Source organism: Nicotiana attenuata, unplaced genomic scaffold (genome assembly GCF_001879085.1).
Source record: "Nicotiana attenuata strain UT unplaced genomic scaffold, NIATTr2, whole genome shotgun sequence".
Lineage (NCBI taxonomy): Eukaryota > Viridiplantae > Streptophyta > Magnoliopsida > Solanales > Solanaceae > Nicotiana > Nicotiana attenuata.
Genome location: NW_017673608.1, coordinates 79,812 through 99,756, shown reverse-complemented (window position 1 = coordinate 99,756; position 19,945 = coordinate 79,812). Strand labels below are relative to the sequence as shown.

Here is a 19,945-nt window from a genome sequence, read left to right as displayed (position 1 = left end):
TAATTATGCGGGGATTAGTTATGCGGTAGTTATATAAGGATTAGTAATATAAATGTAATATGAGTGTTATTTATTATTATCTTACTTTATTTTTATTAAAATTGTTAGTATAGTTTAAATATATTTATTTAAACAAAAAAATACAAGTTTGAATAAAGGGTATTCTTGTCATTTTGCGTTTTAATACAAGTATTACTAATTATGTATAAGTTATTCCACCTTCTACCTTGCATAAATAATACATAGATTCCCTCATAACTTATACATGTATTAGTTGTACATGTATTAGTTATGCGGAAAAGAAAACACATGAACCAAACATTATATTAGCAATGCTATATTTTATGTGAAAAAGAGGAAAAAACAACCAAACATTGTATAACTTATGCTAGCTTCTATGTGGAGATTATTCTTCCCCCTTCTTTTAACCAAACAATGTATAAAGTTATCCTACATTTAATACATGGATAACTCCATTCTAACCGGCTACCAAACGATCCCTAACACTGATATCTCATGTAATGCCCATTTCATCACAATTATAATTTATTTGATCCAAAATTTGCATTAATCCCAAAAAATATTCTCCTACTGTCCTACAGTTTGCAATTTGAGTCTGCACATGTATTTATTTTTATTTCTCAGTTTGTTTTTTGAAAGCGACGAAGGAAACGGCCAGTTAAAAGCTTTTGGCCTGCCAAACCGAGTAGAGAGATGTAGCTTCAGCCAGGTAAATATATGCATCATGAGTCTTGTACTAAGAGCTAACATAGTTGTACCTTGTACACTTAAAGTGACTGTTGTGACTAGAAATTCCCAGTGTACTTGGCGCATTTTCTAATTATGTCCGTTTCTCTGTCTTTTTTCTCTCCTTTCTCTCCATTATTGCTGCCCAGTGTAACCTTTGAGCAATTTCCTCTCTTTTTGTTGTTTCCTCTGTTTTCATTCATCCACTCAATGGCCTTTGAGTTTCCTTTCATAAGCATCTCAGTTTTTCTGGGAAGATTTTATACCCCTTTTGTTTGTGTACTCTATCCAAAGTTCCAATCAAAGGAAATTCACTGGTTTTTAGTGGGTTTTATGTGTTTTTATTGTTTGGTTTATGGGGTCTCCCGATGGAACATAATACAAGCTGAAAGGTACTTCTTTTTTGCTCATATTTGTGTTTCTTGATTGTTTCCTATTTTTTGCTTGGAGGGTATTTTGCATAGTTTATAAGATGAGCTTGAATGGAGAAACATGGTCAGTAAGGATTCATATAGTCGAGGGGTAATTATTGTTGTTGTAGGGTATGTTGCATAGTTAAGATACACTCTGGAATGTTTGGTTTGGTTAGAAAGATGGAATTGACATTTTATAGTTTTCCCAATCCAAATTTCCAACTAAGAAAATTAAAAGGATATCACCGGTTCTTGGTGGGTTTTATGTGTTTTTCTTGTTTGGTTTATGGGGTCTTTTGATGGAAGATAATACAAGCTGTAAGGTACTTCCTTTTTCACACTTGTACTTTTAAGGTTTGCTCATATTTATGTTTCTTGATTATGCCCTTTTTGTTCTTGGAGGGTCTGTTGCAAAGTTGGAATATTGGGTTTTGGTTAGAAGAGATATGGAATTGACATTTTAATACTTTTCCGAATTCTTGTTAATGACTTGTTCATGTTTAGTTAGAGTAACTTTAGAACTGAGTTTGATTAGAAGAAGAATAAAGTTGATATTTTTAAAGTTCTAACGTTAACAGGTTTATTTATTTAATTTATTTAGTTTTGCCTTGTTTTGATCTCTTTTATTTGAGCAGATATTAAGGTGTTCAATGATAGTTTTGTGAAACTTAAGTTGTTCTTCAAATCTAAGATTCTTTTTCTGTTTCTTTCTTTCCCCTTCTGATGAAATGGTTGATTGGAGAGTAGAGCTAATTGGCGGTTTAAGTATCTAGAGATTTTCTTTTGGTGTGAAGTATATGACCTGTGCAATTCAGAGTTTTGATGTTTTATCTATTTATTTTATTTGTGTGATTGCAAACATCTGTTGAGGAAATGAGTATATTTAAAACAACACAGTAAGGTATTTGAAACTTGAGTTTTTATTTTTAAGGATTTCCTGTGGTAGAATCATCAGATTAATTGGAATTGAACTATCTCTTTTGTTTGCTCTCATTTAGGTGGTTTGATATTCTAATCTAAGTGAAGATGGCCATGTCACTCGAGGACCTCCTTGCAAAGGAAGGATTTAATAGGAGGATGTCAAAAACAGTGCCTAGAGCTTCAAAGGCAAGAAGTGGACCTATTTATCCACTTCAAGAACCTCATAAACCTGTGTCTTCATCAGGCACAAGAAAAATCTAGAGACAAAATTTGCTATCCCGTGGCATGACTTGAAAGATAAGACCCCAAGTGTCAATTTTGCAGACAGGAGGCAAAAGAAGGAAAGTAAGCACAGGATGGGCTCGTGCGATCTATCATCGGATGTTAAGAGAATAAGCATTAGTTCTTTTGATGAATTGCTCGCTGCTGATGCTTCTCAAAGCAATGAGATAGTTGAGGTTGGAGAGCAAAGTGGTTCGAGATACAATCATATATACTCGGATCAAACTTACAGAAATGGGAGTGGTGAAGGCAGGTCTTCTAGCAGAAGTGAGGAAGCAGAAGGAAAGCGACAATCCTTCGGAAAAGATACAAAAGCAACAACAAAATGTCTCAATAATTCTGGTAAACTTCTTTCAGGACATCCAAGCTTTAGAGATGATTATCAGAAACATATTGAACAGCCTGAGACCTCCTACAGCACATCAACCAGAAGTTCGTTAACCAACAAAAGTTATGGTGCAGCTGGAAGCCTAAGGAAAGCCGAGATTGAGCGCACTGCGGCTGTTCCTGCTCTTGATGAAGTTGTTGTTCACGCTGTAATCTCTATCTTGACTGGATATATAAAACGTTTTCTCATAGATGGAGATTTTAGGACATCACTTTGTCACAATATTTTTGCGTCCCTATATTTTGTTGGATTAGAAGAAGGCCTAAATACTGAAAGCAAGGTCCTAGCTACTCTTGAACAAGCTATAGGAACAGTTCAAAGAGCTGCAGAGGATTGCGCGAATGAAAAAGAGCTTAAGAAAACCTCACTTCAGCTTAGTGTAATAACGGGGTTGAACTCAAACGATTTACGAGATGGGTTTACATCTGGTATTCCTAATTTTAAATTGGCAGCTTGTGCTCATCTGTATCTCAGTGTCATATATAAGATACAGAAGAAGGATCGTATAGCTGCAAAGCACTTACTGCAAGTTTTCTGTGATTCACCTTTTTAGGTTTGTTGCCAGGATTTGTGGGATCACATTTTTCTTCCTCATCTTTCACATTTGAAGGTCTGGTATGATTCAGAAGCTAATTTTCTTGGTGATCTATATCATAAGTCAAGGAAGCTGAAGTTTCTTGAAAAAATGTACTATGAAAATCTGGACAAAGGCGCTTTTCAGTTTGCACTTTACTACAAGGAATGGCTAACTGAAGGGGCTGAGATTCCGTTATTTCCTTCTATTGAAATTCCTTCTGTATCTGTTCAGTGTGAAGGTTCCTTTAGCAACTCTTACCACTTAAATAGTACATTTGGCGGTTTCTCACCTCAGCCAGTTGTCAGCAAAAAGTTGTATGATGAAGTATTCCGTCATTCACATAAGCTAGAAAATGAGTCAGAGGAGCACCGGAAAGAAAGCTATGAAATTAGTGTGAGGAGGCCTTCTAGTTTTGCTGCCGAAAACCTGGTAGTGCCATACTCTGCGGAAGTGATTTAGTGTATAGATCAAGATGTTGAGCCTTGTGCTACAGTTGATTCAGTAAGTGTGGAATACATAACTTTAGTGAATTATATACATGTTTTTCCAAAATAAAGTTGGAATACAGAAGGAGACCGAGGAGTCTATCCTCCGTGCTCCTCCTCCTCTACTTCTATACTCAGGAAAATGCTTTAGCTCTTTGATTGCACAGTAACATTCTAAACTTTTTGTTCTCTATTTTAACACAAAGAGAAAAGGAATGAAAAAGAAAGGGATACTTTTTGCTTTTTCATTATAATCTCACCACTTTACTTTGAAAATGCAGCGAACCAAGGTAAGGTGAAAATCATTTTTGAGAGTATTCTCTTTACGTTGAGTAATTAGTTAATTGCTTATGATGATGCTTTGAATAGAAAGAATTACAGCCCATGTCACTTGGCCTAATAGCCCAACCGAAAATGGCCCACATTTGAAGCTCTTACCCTATCATGTTGTACATAACTTAGAAAAAAACTTTTCAGCCTTTAGCCCACTATTAAAGACATACTTTTAGGGTTTTTATTATTTTCTTCTTTCTTCATTCCCTTCTCTCTCTCACTTCTTTCTTTCTAACCCACATAGATCCCTCATCCTCTCTTAACCTAGCCCCCGCTATTCCCCCTCCTCTACCCCCCACGCAGTTCTGCCATTAATGGCTCGAAGAAGGCTCGAAGAAAGACTCCGTCATCCATGGTGGCAAGCAGAAGAATGAAGAAGATTTTTGAAAGAAACATGAAAATACACACAGATCTGAAAATAAATAGCTCTCAAACTTGATTTGCACCAAAAAATAACCATTAATGTTGGAAGATTTTGAAGTTTCAAGTTCTGGTCATTATTATTATGACCTTGAAGTCTCGAATCTGAAATTGGGTTTGGATAAAAATCATAACTATGTAGCAGTTTGTACCAACACTGTATACTAGTGTATAATTGTGTATATGGATATACAAACACCTCTTATACACTATTATACATGTTTATACAAAGTTATACAGTATTGTATAATTATGTATAAATGTGTATATTTTTGTATAATATTGTATAATTATATATTTTTTCAGGTTATAAGGATGTATATACATTGTTAGTGTGTAAGAGGCCTATACAGAAGTTTGACACTTCCTTCTCTTCTTCTTTTTCGTGTAATGTGTTGTATGAGTGTTGGAGGGATTCTACAATTTATTTACCAAGTTTTTATTTTTATTTTATCCTGTTGGATTGCTTCAGCAATTGCACATAAAAGTGTTTGAATTTCTTACCTTTAGATAATATGTATTATTCAGGATTTTTGAGTTGCGTTGTGGCTGATTTGTATTTTTTTATCAAATGCTTAATAATCAAAGGAAATCAACAGAATGAAAACAGCTGGTTGTATACAGAGGGAGCAAAATAAGCTGTCTTTCGGGAATTAGCCTATTATTTTTTGGGCTATAGATTTGCAAAGTGGTATCTAGCCTATTATGTTGCAAGTCAGGTGTGTGAGTTGTATTTATGTGAAATTATCCCTTGAAAATATGTAGGAGTCAATTAGGAGTCAAGTACTTAAGTGCAGAATTTTAATCTTTGATAATCTTTATTGATAAAAGGGTGTGTTTGGTGTGATATATTCTAGGAAACTAAGTACTTCCTCCGTTCCCAATTTATGTGGCGGAGTTCGAATTTCGAGGGTCAAATGAGTCAATGTGATCTTTTCAAATATCTTTTAGATATTTTGAATTATTAATTATTGTGATTTATAATTTCTACGTAGTTTTTAAATATATAACTTTTATTTTTAAAAAACTTAAAGATTTTGGGTGTGTTTGGTACGAAGGAAAATGTTTTCCATGGAAAATGTTTTCATAGAAAATGAGTGATTTTATCACTTATTTTTCCTTGTTTGGTTGGTGAGTGAAAAACTTTTTCCGGAAAATATTTTCCGGTGTTTGGTTGGAGAGTAGAAAATATTTTTTTATGTTACTATCCTCACCCCCATTCCTCCAAGTCCCCATATTTCCTCGCTCACCCCCCCCCCCCCCCCCAAAAATACCCAACCTTTTTCAGAACTTTATTTTCTTCAAGAATTTAATTATTTTTCTAAAAATTTACACAAACCCAAAAGGAACTAATGTGTTGCTTTACTTTTTAGGCAAAAATAACGTTAAAATTTGTGTTTCATAACTGAAAAGAAAACACTCTTTTTTTGGTTGAAAAAGAAAGTACTCTTTCTACAACATGAAAATAAAGTACTCATTTTATTAAAATAAAAGAAAATACTTTTTATAGCATAAAAAGAAAATACTCATTTTGTTGAAATGAAAAAAAGTACTTTTTCTACATCATGAAAAAAAATACTTTTTGTTAAAATGAAAGAAATACTTTTTCTATGAAAAGAAAGTACTTTTTTTGTTGAAATGAAAAAAAAGATTTTTTATATCATGTAAAAAAATACTCATTTGTTAAAATGCAAAAAAAATTCTATCTATAACATGAAAAGAAAGTAGTATTAATATTATTTTTATTTAGAGTGGGGGTGGAGTGGGTAGGCGTGCAGTGGGGGTGGGGTAAGGGGGTGGGCTGGGTAGGCGTGCGGTGGGGTTGGGGTTGGATGTGTTGGGTGTGGGGTGGTGGGATGGGGAATAGGTTGGGGAAAGTTGAGAAGGAGTTTTGAAAAATGTTTTCCCTTCTCTTGATAAGGAAAACATTTTCTTCCAATTGGAGAAAAATAAGTTCATGAAGAAAATGCTTTCCAAAACATTTAAGCCAACCAAACATGGGAAAATAAAAAAATATTGTCCTTCATACCAAACACACCCTTTATGTTCGAATTCAAGGTCAAAATTTAAAAGTTTAACTCTTGAAATTTGAACTCTGCCGCATAAATTGGGACAAAGAGAATAGTTTTCTTGCTTATTTTCTTTTTTTAATGTTTGATTAGCAAACAAAAAATATTATCCTATAAATATTTATATATAATCTAGCAAACAAATGTGGGATGGGGTGGTTTGGGATTGGGGGTAGGGGTGGCAGGGTGGATTGGAAGTGGGGTGGGAGTGTGAGTGGGAGTAGGAGAGTTGAAAGAGAGTTTTGAATTATTTTTTTTTTCTTATTGCTGGTAGGGAAGTCATTTTCCTTAAAATAAAATATAAAGATTATATTTTTCCCAACATTTAAGCCAATCTTCAGTGCTAGTGCATATAAATGGTAAATCTACTCTACTAGTGATGATAAGCTCGAATCTTTCTACAATAAGTTAATCACCAACTCAAGATCCTTTCAGTTAAAAAAACTTCTTTCCGCCAAGCTGTGCAAGCTTTTTGTTGCTCTCCACGCAAATAGAGCTAGGGGTTAGTTAGTAATCCAAATAAGTTACATGAAACAGGAAAAAAATTCCTTCTTTTCCAATTTTCAACAGTGATACAGAAATTTAATCGATAACCAATAGGACATATGCAATAACAATGACCATAAGATAATGTGGTAATGCACATCCATGCCCCATGCCTCCATTGCTTTTCTCCCAAACATTTTTCTGAATCTCCTCCCCAGAATTAGAGACTGATTGGGAACATGATGCTCTGGAGATTAATAATGTTAAGATCAAAACAAGCAAATAAATACACAAGAAGCAGCAGAAATCAAAGACAAAATTCAGATTACACTACAAGAAAGTGAGGATACGACGACATTTATTTAGTGACATATGAAATAAATGTCGGAAAAATATAAAATTCATGTCATTTGTGAACAAATGTCGTAAAAACCACGACATTTGATACAAAATGTCACAAAAACAATGACATTTGATATTAAGTGTTATCAAATATGACATTTGATACAAAATATCGTAATACCAACGGCATTATTGAAGAAATATCGTCAAAATTATGACATTTGATACAAAATATCATAAAAATAACGACACTTGATACCAAATATTGTAAAAGAGACATTTGATATAAAATATCGTGAAAACAACAACATTTATGAAGAATTATCGTAGAAACAACAATATTTATGAAGAAATATTGTAAAAACTACAGCATTTGATATAAGATGTCAATAAAACGACATTTGATACAAATGTAAAAAAAAAAACATAATATTTGATATAAAATATAGTAAACACGATGTTTGAACAAAATATCGTAAATGTTATGACATTTGATACAAATGTAAAAAAAAAAAAGAGTTTTACTTTAAATGTCATATTATAAGTCGATAATTACGAACATGTACATCTAATGTTGAAAGATTAAGATTTTTAATTGTTAAATTATTCCCTGTCTAGAATCAAAACAATATTATATATATTATTATATTTTTAAAATATTGTGATATTTATCCTCCAAATAGACGAGCTATGCGATTGTCGATTAATGTCTTAAAAGTATTTGGGACTCGTCCATGACTCACTCCTGGGCTAGGCACTTGTTGCGACGGCTCATGTGTGAGGTTTAGTTTTGTGAGGCTTACGCCACAAATGTTTAATTGTGCATCTTGAACACGCCATCCTTAGCGTTCGGGAGTTACTACGTAAATCATATGTTAAATTTTCTAATTAGTAATATTGACCCTCAAAATAATTTAACAATTGAATGATAAAAGTTCTAGTCATATATATATATATATATATATATATATATATATATGAAGATTGAGATTAACTAAAATATCTAGTCATAGTATTGAATTTTTACTAATTGAGTGAGAGCATCGTAAAGGTAAATATCATTTGAATATTTCTTTTGAAAATAAATACCGAAATTTATATTCACTTGCTATTGCTCTTTATTTCTTAACTTTATGTCTCCCAAAATTATTGGACTTTTATTCTTTTTACTAAAATTATACTTATTTATGAAGGAGTAATATTTACAAGTATATTACTTATAAAGTTTATTGATTATTTACTTTTTGAGAGGTAATTAAATGTGTAGTTTTAATATTTTTTAAAAATATTTAATATTTTAATTATTTCAAAGTTCAGACGTTATAGTTGATTTGTATGATACTCCACATTAATAAGGATATAAAGGTGTTTAGCCAAATAATAATAATAATAATAATAATAATAATAATAATAATAATAAGATAAGAAAAGGTAAAAAAAAAAAAAAGTTTAAAAAAAGGTATAAAAAGATAATGGGCCAAAACCCATGAGAAAGACTTGATAAAGTCAAAAAAGAAAAAAGAAAAAAAAAGAAAGAAAGGGTTTCACGTTCCGCAACCAAGTCCCAATACACCAAAAATTGGATTATCAAATTTGAGAAGATATCGAGATCCACTTTGTACCAGACGTGAAGATTAGAAGGGGGATCAAGGGAAGTGTTGGTTTTGCAAATTGTGGAGCAAAATAGAGAAGGAAGAGTTAGGCGGAAGCTTTGGTGCCACAAGAAAAGTTATTTTCAGCCATAATTTGTTTAGATTTCAAGGTATTTTAGTTAATATAATTGTCTCCAACCATTGTTATTCTAAATTCAAGGTATATCTTATTACTCCATTGATATGGGTATCCTTAATTTATTATGGTTTGAGTTAAATAGTGATATTGGTAACTTATAGTGAGTTCCAATTGAATTGAATACAAGAAATAGTCATGAACAAGATTAATTTTTTTATTCTAATAATTGGATAATATTCTGGTAATTACTTTTGAGGTATTGTGAGCGCTTGCAAAGCACTACGTAAAATAGAGTAAATTGCTAATTTTTTAGGCAACTCAAATTCTTCTTTTGTCCATTCCAAATTGTATTAGAAATATAACTTTAATGACAAACATGGAAAAAGAACTAGTTTCCTATCCATTTTAGTACTAGTAAAGTGATTAACAGAGAATCAATCTTTATATTCTAGAGGAATGAAACAACAAAAAATTTATCAAATGCGGCAGGTTTAGACCAGTTGCGCTGGTAGTTCACGAAGTTGATATATAGATTGATTTTGTAATGATATAGGTGGTTGAAGAAGTGAACCAAGTGCCCGCAAGTGACCACTACAAATTATAACTTTTCATTATTTTACTGTTCTTTTCAAAAAAATAAAAATGAATTAACTTGCTAAGGAGTATCCTGAGTTAAATGTCTCTGGAAGTGCTCCCGATAATGTATATGCACAAGTTATGGGACAGACACTCATCGGATTTGTTCGAATTTTAGGAAAAGGAGCAGCTCCAAGTTTTGTTTATTGTTCTGTATATAAAGAGTCTCAGGCTGAGCAAATGGATTTTAATAAAGGGTTGAGATAGAAGTTCAAAAAGCTACCTCAGCTATAAGAATTTAGATGGAGGAAAAGTTGTCTGAAACTATCTTTGCTATATTTAATAAAGGCAAAATACATAAGTTACCCCCTGAATTATAGAGGAAATCCCTGTTACACACTTTTACGGACGAAAATTACCGTACGCACTCAACCTTTCCAAAATGTGCCTAATACACACTACTTTTCCTACGTGGCCAACGCGTGTTTTACCAACAAAATAAGGCGTGTGAAGAAACAAAAATATATATCTGATGTTTTATTTGAACGATTCAAATCTAACAAAACTTATTTAACGGTTCAAATTGATTTTCCTTTTTCTTTTCTTTCTTTTATTCCTTTTTCTTTTACTTTGTTTTGTTCATTCTTCAACGAAACAAAAAGTCCTCCCATGTTTGTCTTCCACAATCCCCCATATCCCCAGACCGGCCTTTATTTGTTTTCTTGTGAAGAGTTCAATAATGAAGCTTGATGGCCTATGGAATTTTAAAGGTAGAGAGAGATAGTGTTTTTTGGAAGAGAGATCTTTTGGGTTTCTCCAAATTAATGGAGATTGGTTGATGAAAAGGTGAATCTATGGTCGATGTTGTCTTCAATTAGAGCCTTCACTGCTCTCTGCAACTCTTTTTTAGTTCAGCCACCGCCTTGGCCGCCAGCGGCAGTCCTCCTCTGCCCTCTATGGTGGTTCTTGCCATCCTTGATTTTTATGAAGAATAAAATGAAATTTAAAGATTTTAGCAGAAAGATAATAAGTTCGACAGTAAATGTGTAGGCCTTCTTACTAAAAGAAGTTAATCCAGATTATTATTATGGGATACTTTTAGAGTGAAAGAAAAATAATTTTAATGGAGGTGTGAGGATAGGGATGATGCTGCGCTGGTAGTAGAGAACTTCACATAGCTGATTTTTTATTGAAGAATAGTGCTCGGAGATGGAAGGCAAGATTTATGGTGGCCGATCGAAGAGAAGGCAGCCATGGTGATGGATTTAATGAAGAAGATGTGATATAATTATAATTTAAAGGTTTTTTCTTTTTTTAATAAGTTAATGACATGTGTCACTATCTGATTGGAGCGTGAAATTACACATGTTTTGGAAAATTGGTCAAGAAAAAAGTAGTGTGTATTAGACACACTTCTAAAAGGTTAGGTGTGTAAAAGGTTGCCCGTGGTCGAGAGGTGTGTAACAGGGATTTGGGTGCAAGGTCAATGGGTAAACTATGTATTTTGCCTTTAATAAAGTATTTTTCAATACAAAATGAAAAATCTTATGTGGTTTTGTGTTATTTTTGTATCTTGTATTCTATAATTTGCTAAATATTGAATTTTGTAAACTATCAAAGTAACCAGTCTAATGTTTTTCCTCAGATTAACACAATCAAGAAGACTTAAATGAGTGAAGTAGGCACAAAGAAAAAATGGGTAAGTTTGAAAAATTATAAAATACTTTTTCCTCTATTTTCTTTTGCCTTATTTTCTTTCTTTTCTCTTTTCAGTTGCTGCTATTATACCCATTATACAATATATTTATTTTTTAGAATCACAATCTGTTATTTTTGGTATCATAATTTGTTATAATCGAAGAGGAAAAAATTTCCTTTATTATATAGTTATACACTTTTTTTTTCTGTATGACTTCTTGTGCATCATTTTTGAAGAAAGATTACTGGCAATGAAAATGTTGACTCATGGAGAAGTGGTTTCAAAAAGCTTTGTTGCAGGATCTAGTCTAGAAGTTAAGGAAATTCATTCTAAAGTGATTATATCGTAGTTACACGTTGAAATTACTGTCTTTTATGATTTAGTTAGATTTGAGTTTTACTTGAGAACAAATTATTTAATTTGGCATCATCTATTTGTGCAGAGTACTTCTTAGATTGCCACTTTGTTCTTCACTTATAATATTAAAAGGCATTTGTTTTACATATATTCCATGTTAGTTGAAGGTTGAAATTTGTGGATGTACGAATTGAATGTAAAGTGTTATCCTAAATAGAGGATTAATCTAAATGTTGGAATTTTTAATATGATATTTTAAAAAGTTGTGAAAATGTCACTAATCATTTTTGACAATCATGTAAATGTAAATACGACATTTTTATAAATGTCGTAAATTTTCTTACTACATTTTTTAAAAGTTAAAAGTAAATGCCGTAAGTTTCTTACTGACATTACCTAAATATCATAAAATAAATGTCGTAAATTTTTTACTGACATTTACTTAAGTGTCGTAAACTAAATATCGTAAAATTCTTACCGACATTTACCTAAATGCAGGAAAATAAACGACATTTGATGCAAATGTAAAATAAATGTCGATAAACGAACTTGCGACATTTAAGAAGCTTAATATGACATTTAATAAAGGAATTTTTACATTCCTATGCCATATAGTAAACTATATTACTCTCCATGCTTAACTTTTAATATAATTATCTTCTATATACCTAATTATCATTTATGTACCATTTTAGGATTTTAATGGTATTAATTAGTCTCCTAATTTTACTGAACCGTATAATCCCACTCCCCAAGTTTCTCTCTCCAAATCCCACCACCTCACTCACGTATCAAACCACACCCACGATTTCCTCTTCAATCACCCACGGTTTCCTCTTCTAAAACCAGCAAAAATCTGTAACCTCTCCACCATTGACAACCATTAAAAAGCTTTGAAGCTTTGAATTCGAATTTGGGTTTTCAAAAGACATTGTTTGTTTGAATTGGATGTTGTTGCAAAGAATTGAGAATTCTCTCTACGTCTCTCTCTATCGCTCAATCCCAAATTTCAGTAATATAAGAGGAAAGGAAAAGAGAGCAGCAATTCCACCATTGACATCCATTAAAAAGCTTTGAAGCTTTGAATTCGAATTTGGGTTTTCAAAAATCATTATTTATTTGGATTGGGTGTTGTTGCAAATAATTGGAAATATGGTTTGGAGTTTATATCTCAATTTTGAGGGGTTTTGGTGAAGATTAGACTTGGTTTTGGCTGAATTTCAGATTGAAACTCGAAGAAGAAGAAGAAGAAGAAGAAGAAGAAGAAGAAGACGACATGACATACATTATATTGCAGAAATTGTAGAAAAATTATAGAAAAAATGTATTCTGTTGTTTATTTATTTTTCTTTTATTCATTTAGCTATTGTATGAAAGTTGAACAACATTGTATAAAAATTATATTTAAGTGGTATTATATTGTAGTTGTATATAACTTAGTAGAAATAATGTACGAAAATTGTAGATAATTTGTAGATAAGTTGTATAATATATAATTAGTTGTATGAAATTTATTTTTACTATGTATAAATCAGATACAAAATATATGAAAGACATATTGTATAAATTTTGTATAAAATTTGTATGTAAATTTTATGTTATTGTAGTTGTATTTAACTGGGTGAAAATAATGTGTGAAAGTTATAAAAAATTGTAGATAAGTTGTATTCCTCTATAATGGGAAGTTGGCATATCAAGTAACTTTAGTGTCCAGACGAACATGCATGAAAATAAAGATAAATTCTGTTATGAACAGTTTGTAGAAATTTTGTAGATAATTTGTAGAAACATTGAAATTCTGTATTTTCATATTAATTTTTCAAATGATATGTAGTTTTATTGTAGAATTAATGTAGAAATTTTGTAGATATTGTGAAAATCCATACTGATATATTTACTCTGATATATAGTTTATTTGTAGATAAAATGTAGATAAAGTGTAGGACATATACAGGAAAATTTACAAATGCAAAGCCATAGCTAAGAGATTATTTTGTTAGTGAAGATAGTCCTGCTACATTAAAATCATACAGTCATGTTCAGAGTTGGATTATTAACATTTTGGAACAGGGGTCTGACCGGGGAGCCTTTAATCGCTCACATCCTTCCATTCATTGGCTCCTTCTTTTTTAGTGGTAGAGATATGCAGTTAAAAGACTGAATATCCGAGCTTGTAATGCTATACCAAAAATGCTGATTATTATCATAAAAAGAGGAAAATATATGCAGTATGCAAATTTTAAATGAGTATCCAGTGATCTAAACAATTATGACCAAAATCAATTTGTGAGGCAAATGACCTGAGAGTAAATTTTGACGTCAGTAACTCCAAATTCAGACTACTTGTCGGAACGCAGGTAGAGTTCAAATCGGCAAAAATCAAATCCAAAGTGCAAATGACAAGTAGCATCACCGATATATAAACTCCCATATAGTGGGCAGTAATCAGAACTACCCTTCAATTGAAAATCAATATGATTATTAATAGAAAATCACTACTCCAAAAGTGTCTATGGAGTAGTTCCTTTCTACGATAAAGCAAAGAAAGGAAAGAGCAAATTTAAAAGTCTAATTCTTCTGGTGGCTGGAGTTCCTCAGAAATTAATTCCAAAAAAAAAAAAAACAAAAAAAAGTACTGATAAAAACTCAAGAAACCTTTCGTGAATAACAGTGGACATGCAAAATAATTCTGGAAGTGATTTAAGGTGGAACTAAATCCTTTAATTGAAGGCACTAATAATAATGGATTGGGAGCCTTTTAAGGTGGAATGTATATATTTTATAAACAAAACTTGTGTAAGTAGGGTAGTTTACTAAACATGAACATTTAGGGTAATATAGTTTATTATATGACATAGGAATGAAAAAATCCCTTTAATAAATGTCGTCGTATCTTCATTTTCTTGTAGTGTTACATATGAACCAGACGTCAAAAGAGAATTAGCCGATGTTACTCTGTTTGGGCCACTCATTCATCATATTACACAAGGGGAAAAAATTTGCAGCAAGGTGTAATGGAAATACTTTGTTGGTAAAATCTTGCTTTTCCAATTTCTTAGCATTCCCCTACAGAGTTTTCATGCAAGAAACAAAACGAGAAAAAGTTGTGAAGAATGTTGTCTTTGTTTAGCAGTACAGCCTGCTTTATTTCTCAAGTAGGAGAACTGTTTTACCTCAAACTGACACAAAATAGATTAGTCTTCTATCAATTGCTTAAATTTTGCTTCCAATAATAGACTTATAAAGGATGAAAAGTGCATGTTTTGAGTGTGTTTGTGTGTTAATTCTTGTGTGAGTTGCGGGAGTTCATATTGCTTTTGAAGTGAAAATATGCTCATTACATGTTTCTTATGTGTAGGAATAAATTTATGCGGAAAAGAATCAAATAGGAGAAAAATTGGTGAAAAAAGAGCAAAAGAGAAAAGTCTCGGACAGCGAAGCGAGGTCCACTTCGCCAGACCGGGACTGGAGCAGAAGAAACCAGAAAAGTCCCGGACAACAAAGCGAGGTTCACTTCGCCTGACCGGGACCGGAGCAGAAGAAACCAGCTTTTCCAATCCGAAATGAAAGAAGAAAAATTTGCCCCACACACACCCTAGTCGCTATAAATACATCCTAAAACGCGCTTTTGAGGGGGAGACACTACTTTGGAGAGAGAGAAGACTTTGGGGAGGCAAGAACACGTTTGGAGCAAGGAGAGAGATTCAACTTCACGTTTTTTCTTCTTTCTTCCTATTTTTCTATTGTTATGAATTCTAGTGTTGTATTTTTATATACTAGCATGAATAGCTAATTTCTTATCTAGGGTTTTGATGGAACCTTTTGGAGGATGAATTCTTGTTACGTTTTTATATAATTGAGCCTTTGAATTTCTCTACTTGTTTAACTACGTGCTTATTTCAGTTGATTGAAGAGCTCTCAATTGATTGTGCCCATTTATTATGTATTGCTTGGAAAATGGCATATTTAGGTAGTTGTTGAACAACATCACTCCTAACGTATGTGAGAAATCAATACGGGGGGTTTAAAGGTGGGATTAGGAATAACGAAACCTTGTGTGTGATCTTAGTGAGCGGTGAACTAGTTTCAGCAAGCGTAGAACGGAAGAATACGTCTAGTAAATTGTGGTAGTTGCTCGAAAGAGAATTACGACACCCGAAGTACTTACGATCAGTAGAGAATACTTAGGCGAAATTATAGAAGACGTAGCGGGAAAGATTCCGAGAATTGGGGAAATCATAACTCTAGACCTCCTTATTTACCTTGTCTCCAACCCATATCCTTGTTAATTGATAGTTTTACTGCTTTTTAGTATTTGTTAGTTAATTAGTTAGAAATAAACATTATAATCTTTATAATTAGGAAATTGTTTGGACTTGTTTTTCCTAGCGATATTGAACAACTGTAACTAAGCCTTCGTTCTCTGTGGGATTCGACTTCGGACTTTTAGACCGGATTATATTTGCAGCGACCACTTATTCTTTTTAGGACTAGAGTTGAGCATGATCATAGACCTTAGAACGGGACCGAGTCATCAGCCCAGAATCAAAACATTCGTCACAATGCTGATGCAACTGTGATTGTATCATACTCCAAATTTTCAGACCACGAGAATGTATATATATAGGATCTAGAACTGTAGTATATAAGGATTTCCGTAAGAATATATGCTATCACACCTTTTCCAAAACTTTGTCAAAGAAAATGTATAGGTGGAAAAGTAGAAATGGCGTGTGGTAGCCACTATTGAAGGTGGTATTTATTTCACTACTCTATTAAAATTAATATAAAAAGATATTTTTACCCTTTCTTCCATTACTTTTTCTTCTCAAACCCTCGCTTCTCTCTGAACTCGGAACTCCGATTGAGATATCTTACAGCTCTATAAGCATGGTTAGATAACCAGAAACAGGTTAAAAAATTCTAATTTCTTCATAGGATCTTCTCTGTATCATCTGTGCTATGATTTTTAGGCAGGAATTAAAGAGACCACTTGCTTTATCCTAGCTCTCTTTTGAAAGATTTGGTCTTCATAAACTGCTGCCGCCTGAATAAAATGTTCTACTCTATCCAAAATCGGCAACAAAATTTGAAATCTTTTCTCAAAGTTGAAATTCAAAGAGATTCAAATCTCCATGCTCCTCGGAGCCCCTGTGCTCTCATTTCATTTGCCATATAAATACGTATTGGGTGTCATTTGTTGACAAGTGTGAACTTTTGGGTTGGTTGTTACTCTCTGAAATTGTACTCTTATTTTCTTTAGATTTGTAATTCTTTCAATTTTAGTAGAAATGGAATTTTTTGTTGGAAAAATAATTTGGAGTACTTAACTTAGAGTTACAAGCACAGAAATTAAGGACAGGTAGTCCTTAACTTAGAGTTACAAGCACAGAAATTAAGGATAGGTAGTCCTAAACTTACATTTACAAGTTCAAAAGTTAAGGACACTTGATCCTGAACTTCGAGTTCCAAGTTCAAAAGTTAAGGACAATTGGTCCTGAACTTAGACTAACAAGCTCAAAAGTTAAGGACAATAGGTCCTGAACTTACAGTTACAAGTTCAAAGTTAAGGACAATAGGTCCTGAAGTCCTGAACTTAGACTAACAAGCTCGAAAGTTAAGGACAATAGGTCCTGAACTTAAGCTAAGAAGCCCAAAAGTTAAGGACAATAGGTCCTGAACTTACAGTTACAAGTTCAAAAGTTAAGGACAATAGGTCCTGAAGTCCTGAACTTAGACTAACAAGCTCAAAAGTTAAGGACAATAGGTCCTAAACTTAGGCTAAGAAGCCCAAAAGTTAAGGACAATAGGTCCTGAACTTAGACTAACAAGATCAAAAGTTAAGGAGGCTTGGTCCTGAACTTACAGTTACAAGTTCAAAAGTTAAGGACATGTAATCCTGAAGTCCTAAAATTAAGTTCAAAAGTTAAGGACATGTAGTCCTGAAGTCCTGAACTTAGAGTTACAAGTTCAAAAGTTAAGGACATGTAGTCCTGAAGTCGTGAACTTAAGTTCAGAAGTTAAGGACATGAGCAGAAGGGTATTTTCGTCCGGGCAGTTAAACTTTATTAAAGCAGTGGCTAAAGACTAAAGACATTTTAAACAGTGGCTTAAAAGTAAATACATGTGTTATTAGTGGCTAACCGTGCACTTCCCGATGAATATGCAAACATGAGGTGACAAGATATGCCTTAAGGTAAAATAGGAATAAGCTTATTAGAGTCACTCGAGCAACAAGGGGCCTACTTATTCCTAGTTAAAGCATATTATCTCAAACTTAACATTTAAGTTACAAATTACAAATTAAAGATGAATCATGCGTTAGGTGTTTGTTCTGATTTTTTTCATTATATTTGATTTTTTCCTTTTCTTAGAAAGAAATATAAATCAATTATGGTAAATATGTTGTCCTTCTTTCAATAGATAGGAAAATCAAATATAATAAGAAAATAAAAACGAACCCCTAACAATAATCAACCAGCAACTCAAGCTCCTACTAGCTAATTTTTTGGTATATTACTCATCAATTATACAAGTTTGAGAGATGGACCATTCCTAATTATTAGCACCTCTATATAGCTTACAGGCCAAAAGAGCACAAGCAATATGAAAATATAGAGACTAGAGTTTAAATATTTACAACTTATAACATGGTATTTTCCGCCAATAGAGATATGGGTAAATTAGTAATCCAAATAAGTGATACGAAACAGGAAAACATGTTCTTGTCAGTCCTTATTTTAACAGTGATACAGAAAATTTGCGGTAATCACTAGGACATGTGCAACAATGACCGTGAGATTAATTGTGCTAATGCACATGCTCAATTGTTTTTTATGCAAACTGACTCAAAATAGAGTAGTATTTAATCAACTGCATAAAGTAAGCTTCCAACTGTAGATCGACCTAAGAACAATATCAAGACATCATGCCCAGAATCAAAACTTTCGTCACACTGCTGATGCAACTGTGAATATATCATACTACAAATTTTCAGTCCATGGCCCATAAGGGGCTATATATTTTCAAACCACGAGAATATAAGATCATCTAGAACTAAAGCATAGTAGTATTTATTATATAAAGATTTCCATAAGAATATATGCTATGATCACATCTTTTCTAAAATTTTGTCAAAGAAAATATGGAAAAATGCAATCATGAGGTGACAAGGCATGCTTTAAGGTAAAATAATGCGCTTATTATTGTCACTCGAGCAACAAGGGGCCCACTTATTTCTAGTTCAAGCATATTAATTATCCCAAACTTAACATTGAAGTTCCAAATTACAATTAACGTGTGGAAGTCTATGTAGCATAATTACTAAAGGGAGCTATACATTATAGGGGAAAAAGGCGAAATATATAAACGACTCCTCTCAACTGACCCATTAATTACCATTTAGACACTTCAAATGTTTATTAAGTGTAATAAAGACTCCAAGATATTTACCAGAGAGAAACTTCTATTTGAATATACATTAGTACAGACTCCAAGATATTTAACTGATTTAGCTTAAAACTTCCACAACCTTATAGCCTGTTTGACCAAGTTTTTTTTTTGGCCAAAAGTGCTTTTTTGGCCAAAAGTACTTTTGGCCAAAAATTGAGGTGTTTGGCCAAGCTTTTGGAAGGAAAAAAAGTGCTTTTGAGGAGAAGCAGAAGCAGTTTTAGAGTAGCAGAAAAAAGTAACTTCTCTCCAAAAACACTTTTTTGAAAAGCACTTTTGAGAAAAATACACTTAGAAGCAGTTTTTTAAAGCTTGACCAAACACTAATTGCTGCTCAGAAGTGTTTTTCAAACTAATTAGTCAAACACAAACTGCTTCTCACCAAAAGTATTTTTGAGAAAAGCACTTTTGAAAAAAAGCACTTCTCAAAATAAGCTGATTTTTGCGGCTTGGCCAAACGGGCTATTAGACTCATCATAGAGAAACAAACCTTAAGACTAACAAAATGAAAAAGAAGAGGAGAAATATTTACAGCAAAAAGTACGACGTATATAATATTAGGCCAAATAGTCAGACGGAAAGAGATGGACTATTTGGGTCCCCAGAAGATAAGATGCATAATTTTCTCAGTCTTTTCAGCCTCCCTAACTCTGCGCTTCTGATCATCCAT

General features: G+C 32.7%; 1 protein-coding gene across 2 annotated transcripts; it reads left to right on the top strand.

Moving 5' to 3' along the window:
* Nucleotides 1-601: 601 nt before the first annotated feature.
* LOC109216851 lies at nucleotides 602-3,944 on the top strand. 2 transcript variants are annotated; one of them, XM_019381064.1, is made up of 2 exons: nucleotides 602-730; nucleotides 2,159-3,944. In XM_019381064.1, the coding sequence occupies exon 2, from the start codon at nucleotides 2,438-2,440 to the stop codon at nucleotides 3,302-3,304; it is 867 nt and encodes a 288-aa protein (XP_019236609.1). In that variant the 5' UTR covers nucleotides 602-730; nucleotides 2,159-2,437; the 3' UTR covers nucleotides 3,305-3,944. The 2 variants fall into 2 exon arrangements, with proteins under 2 accessions (XP_019236609.1, XP_019236608.1); XM_019381063.1 differs by lacking the exon at nucleotides 602-730 and adding an exon at nucleotides 737-1,139.
* The last annotated feature ends 16,001 nt before the right edge of the window (nucleotides 3,945-19,945 follow it).

Bases quoted from the DNA above. Each gene is read 5' to 3' on its own strand.
- LOC109216851 (XM_019381064.1), top strand. From the start codon at position 2,438: ATGGGCTCGTGCGATCTATCATCGGATGTTAAGAGAATAAGCATTAGT.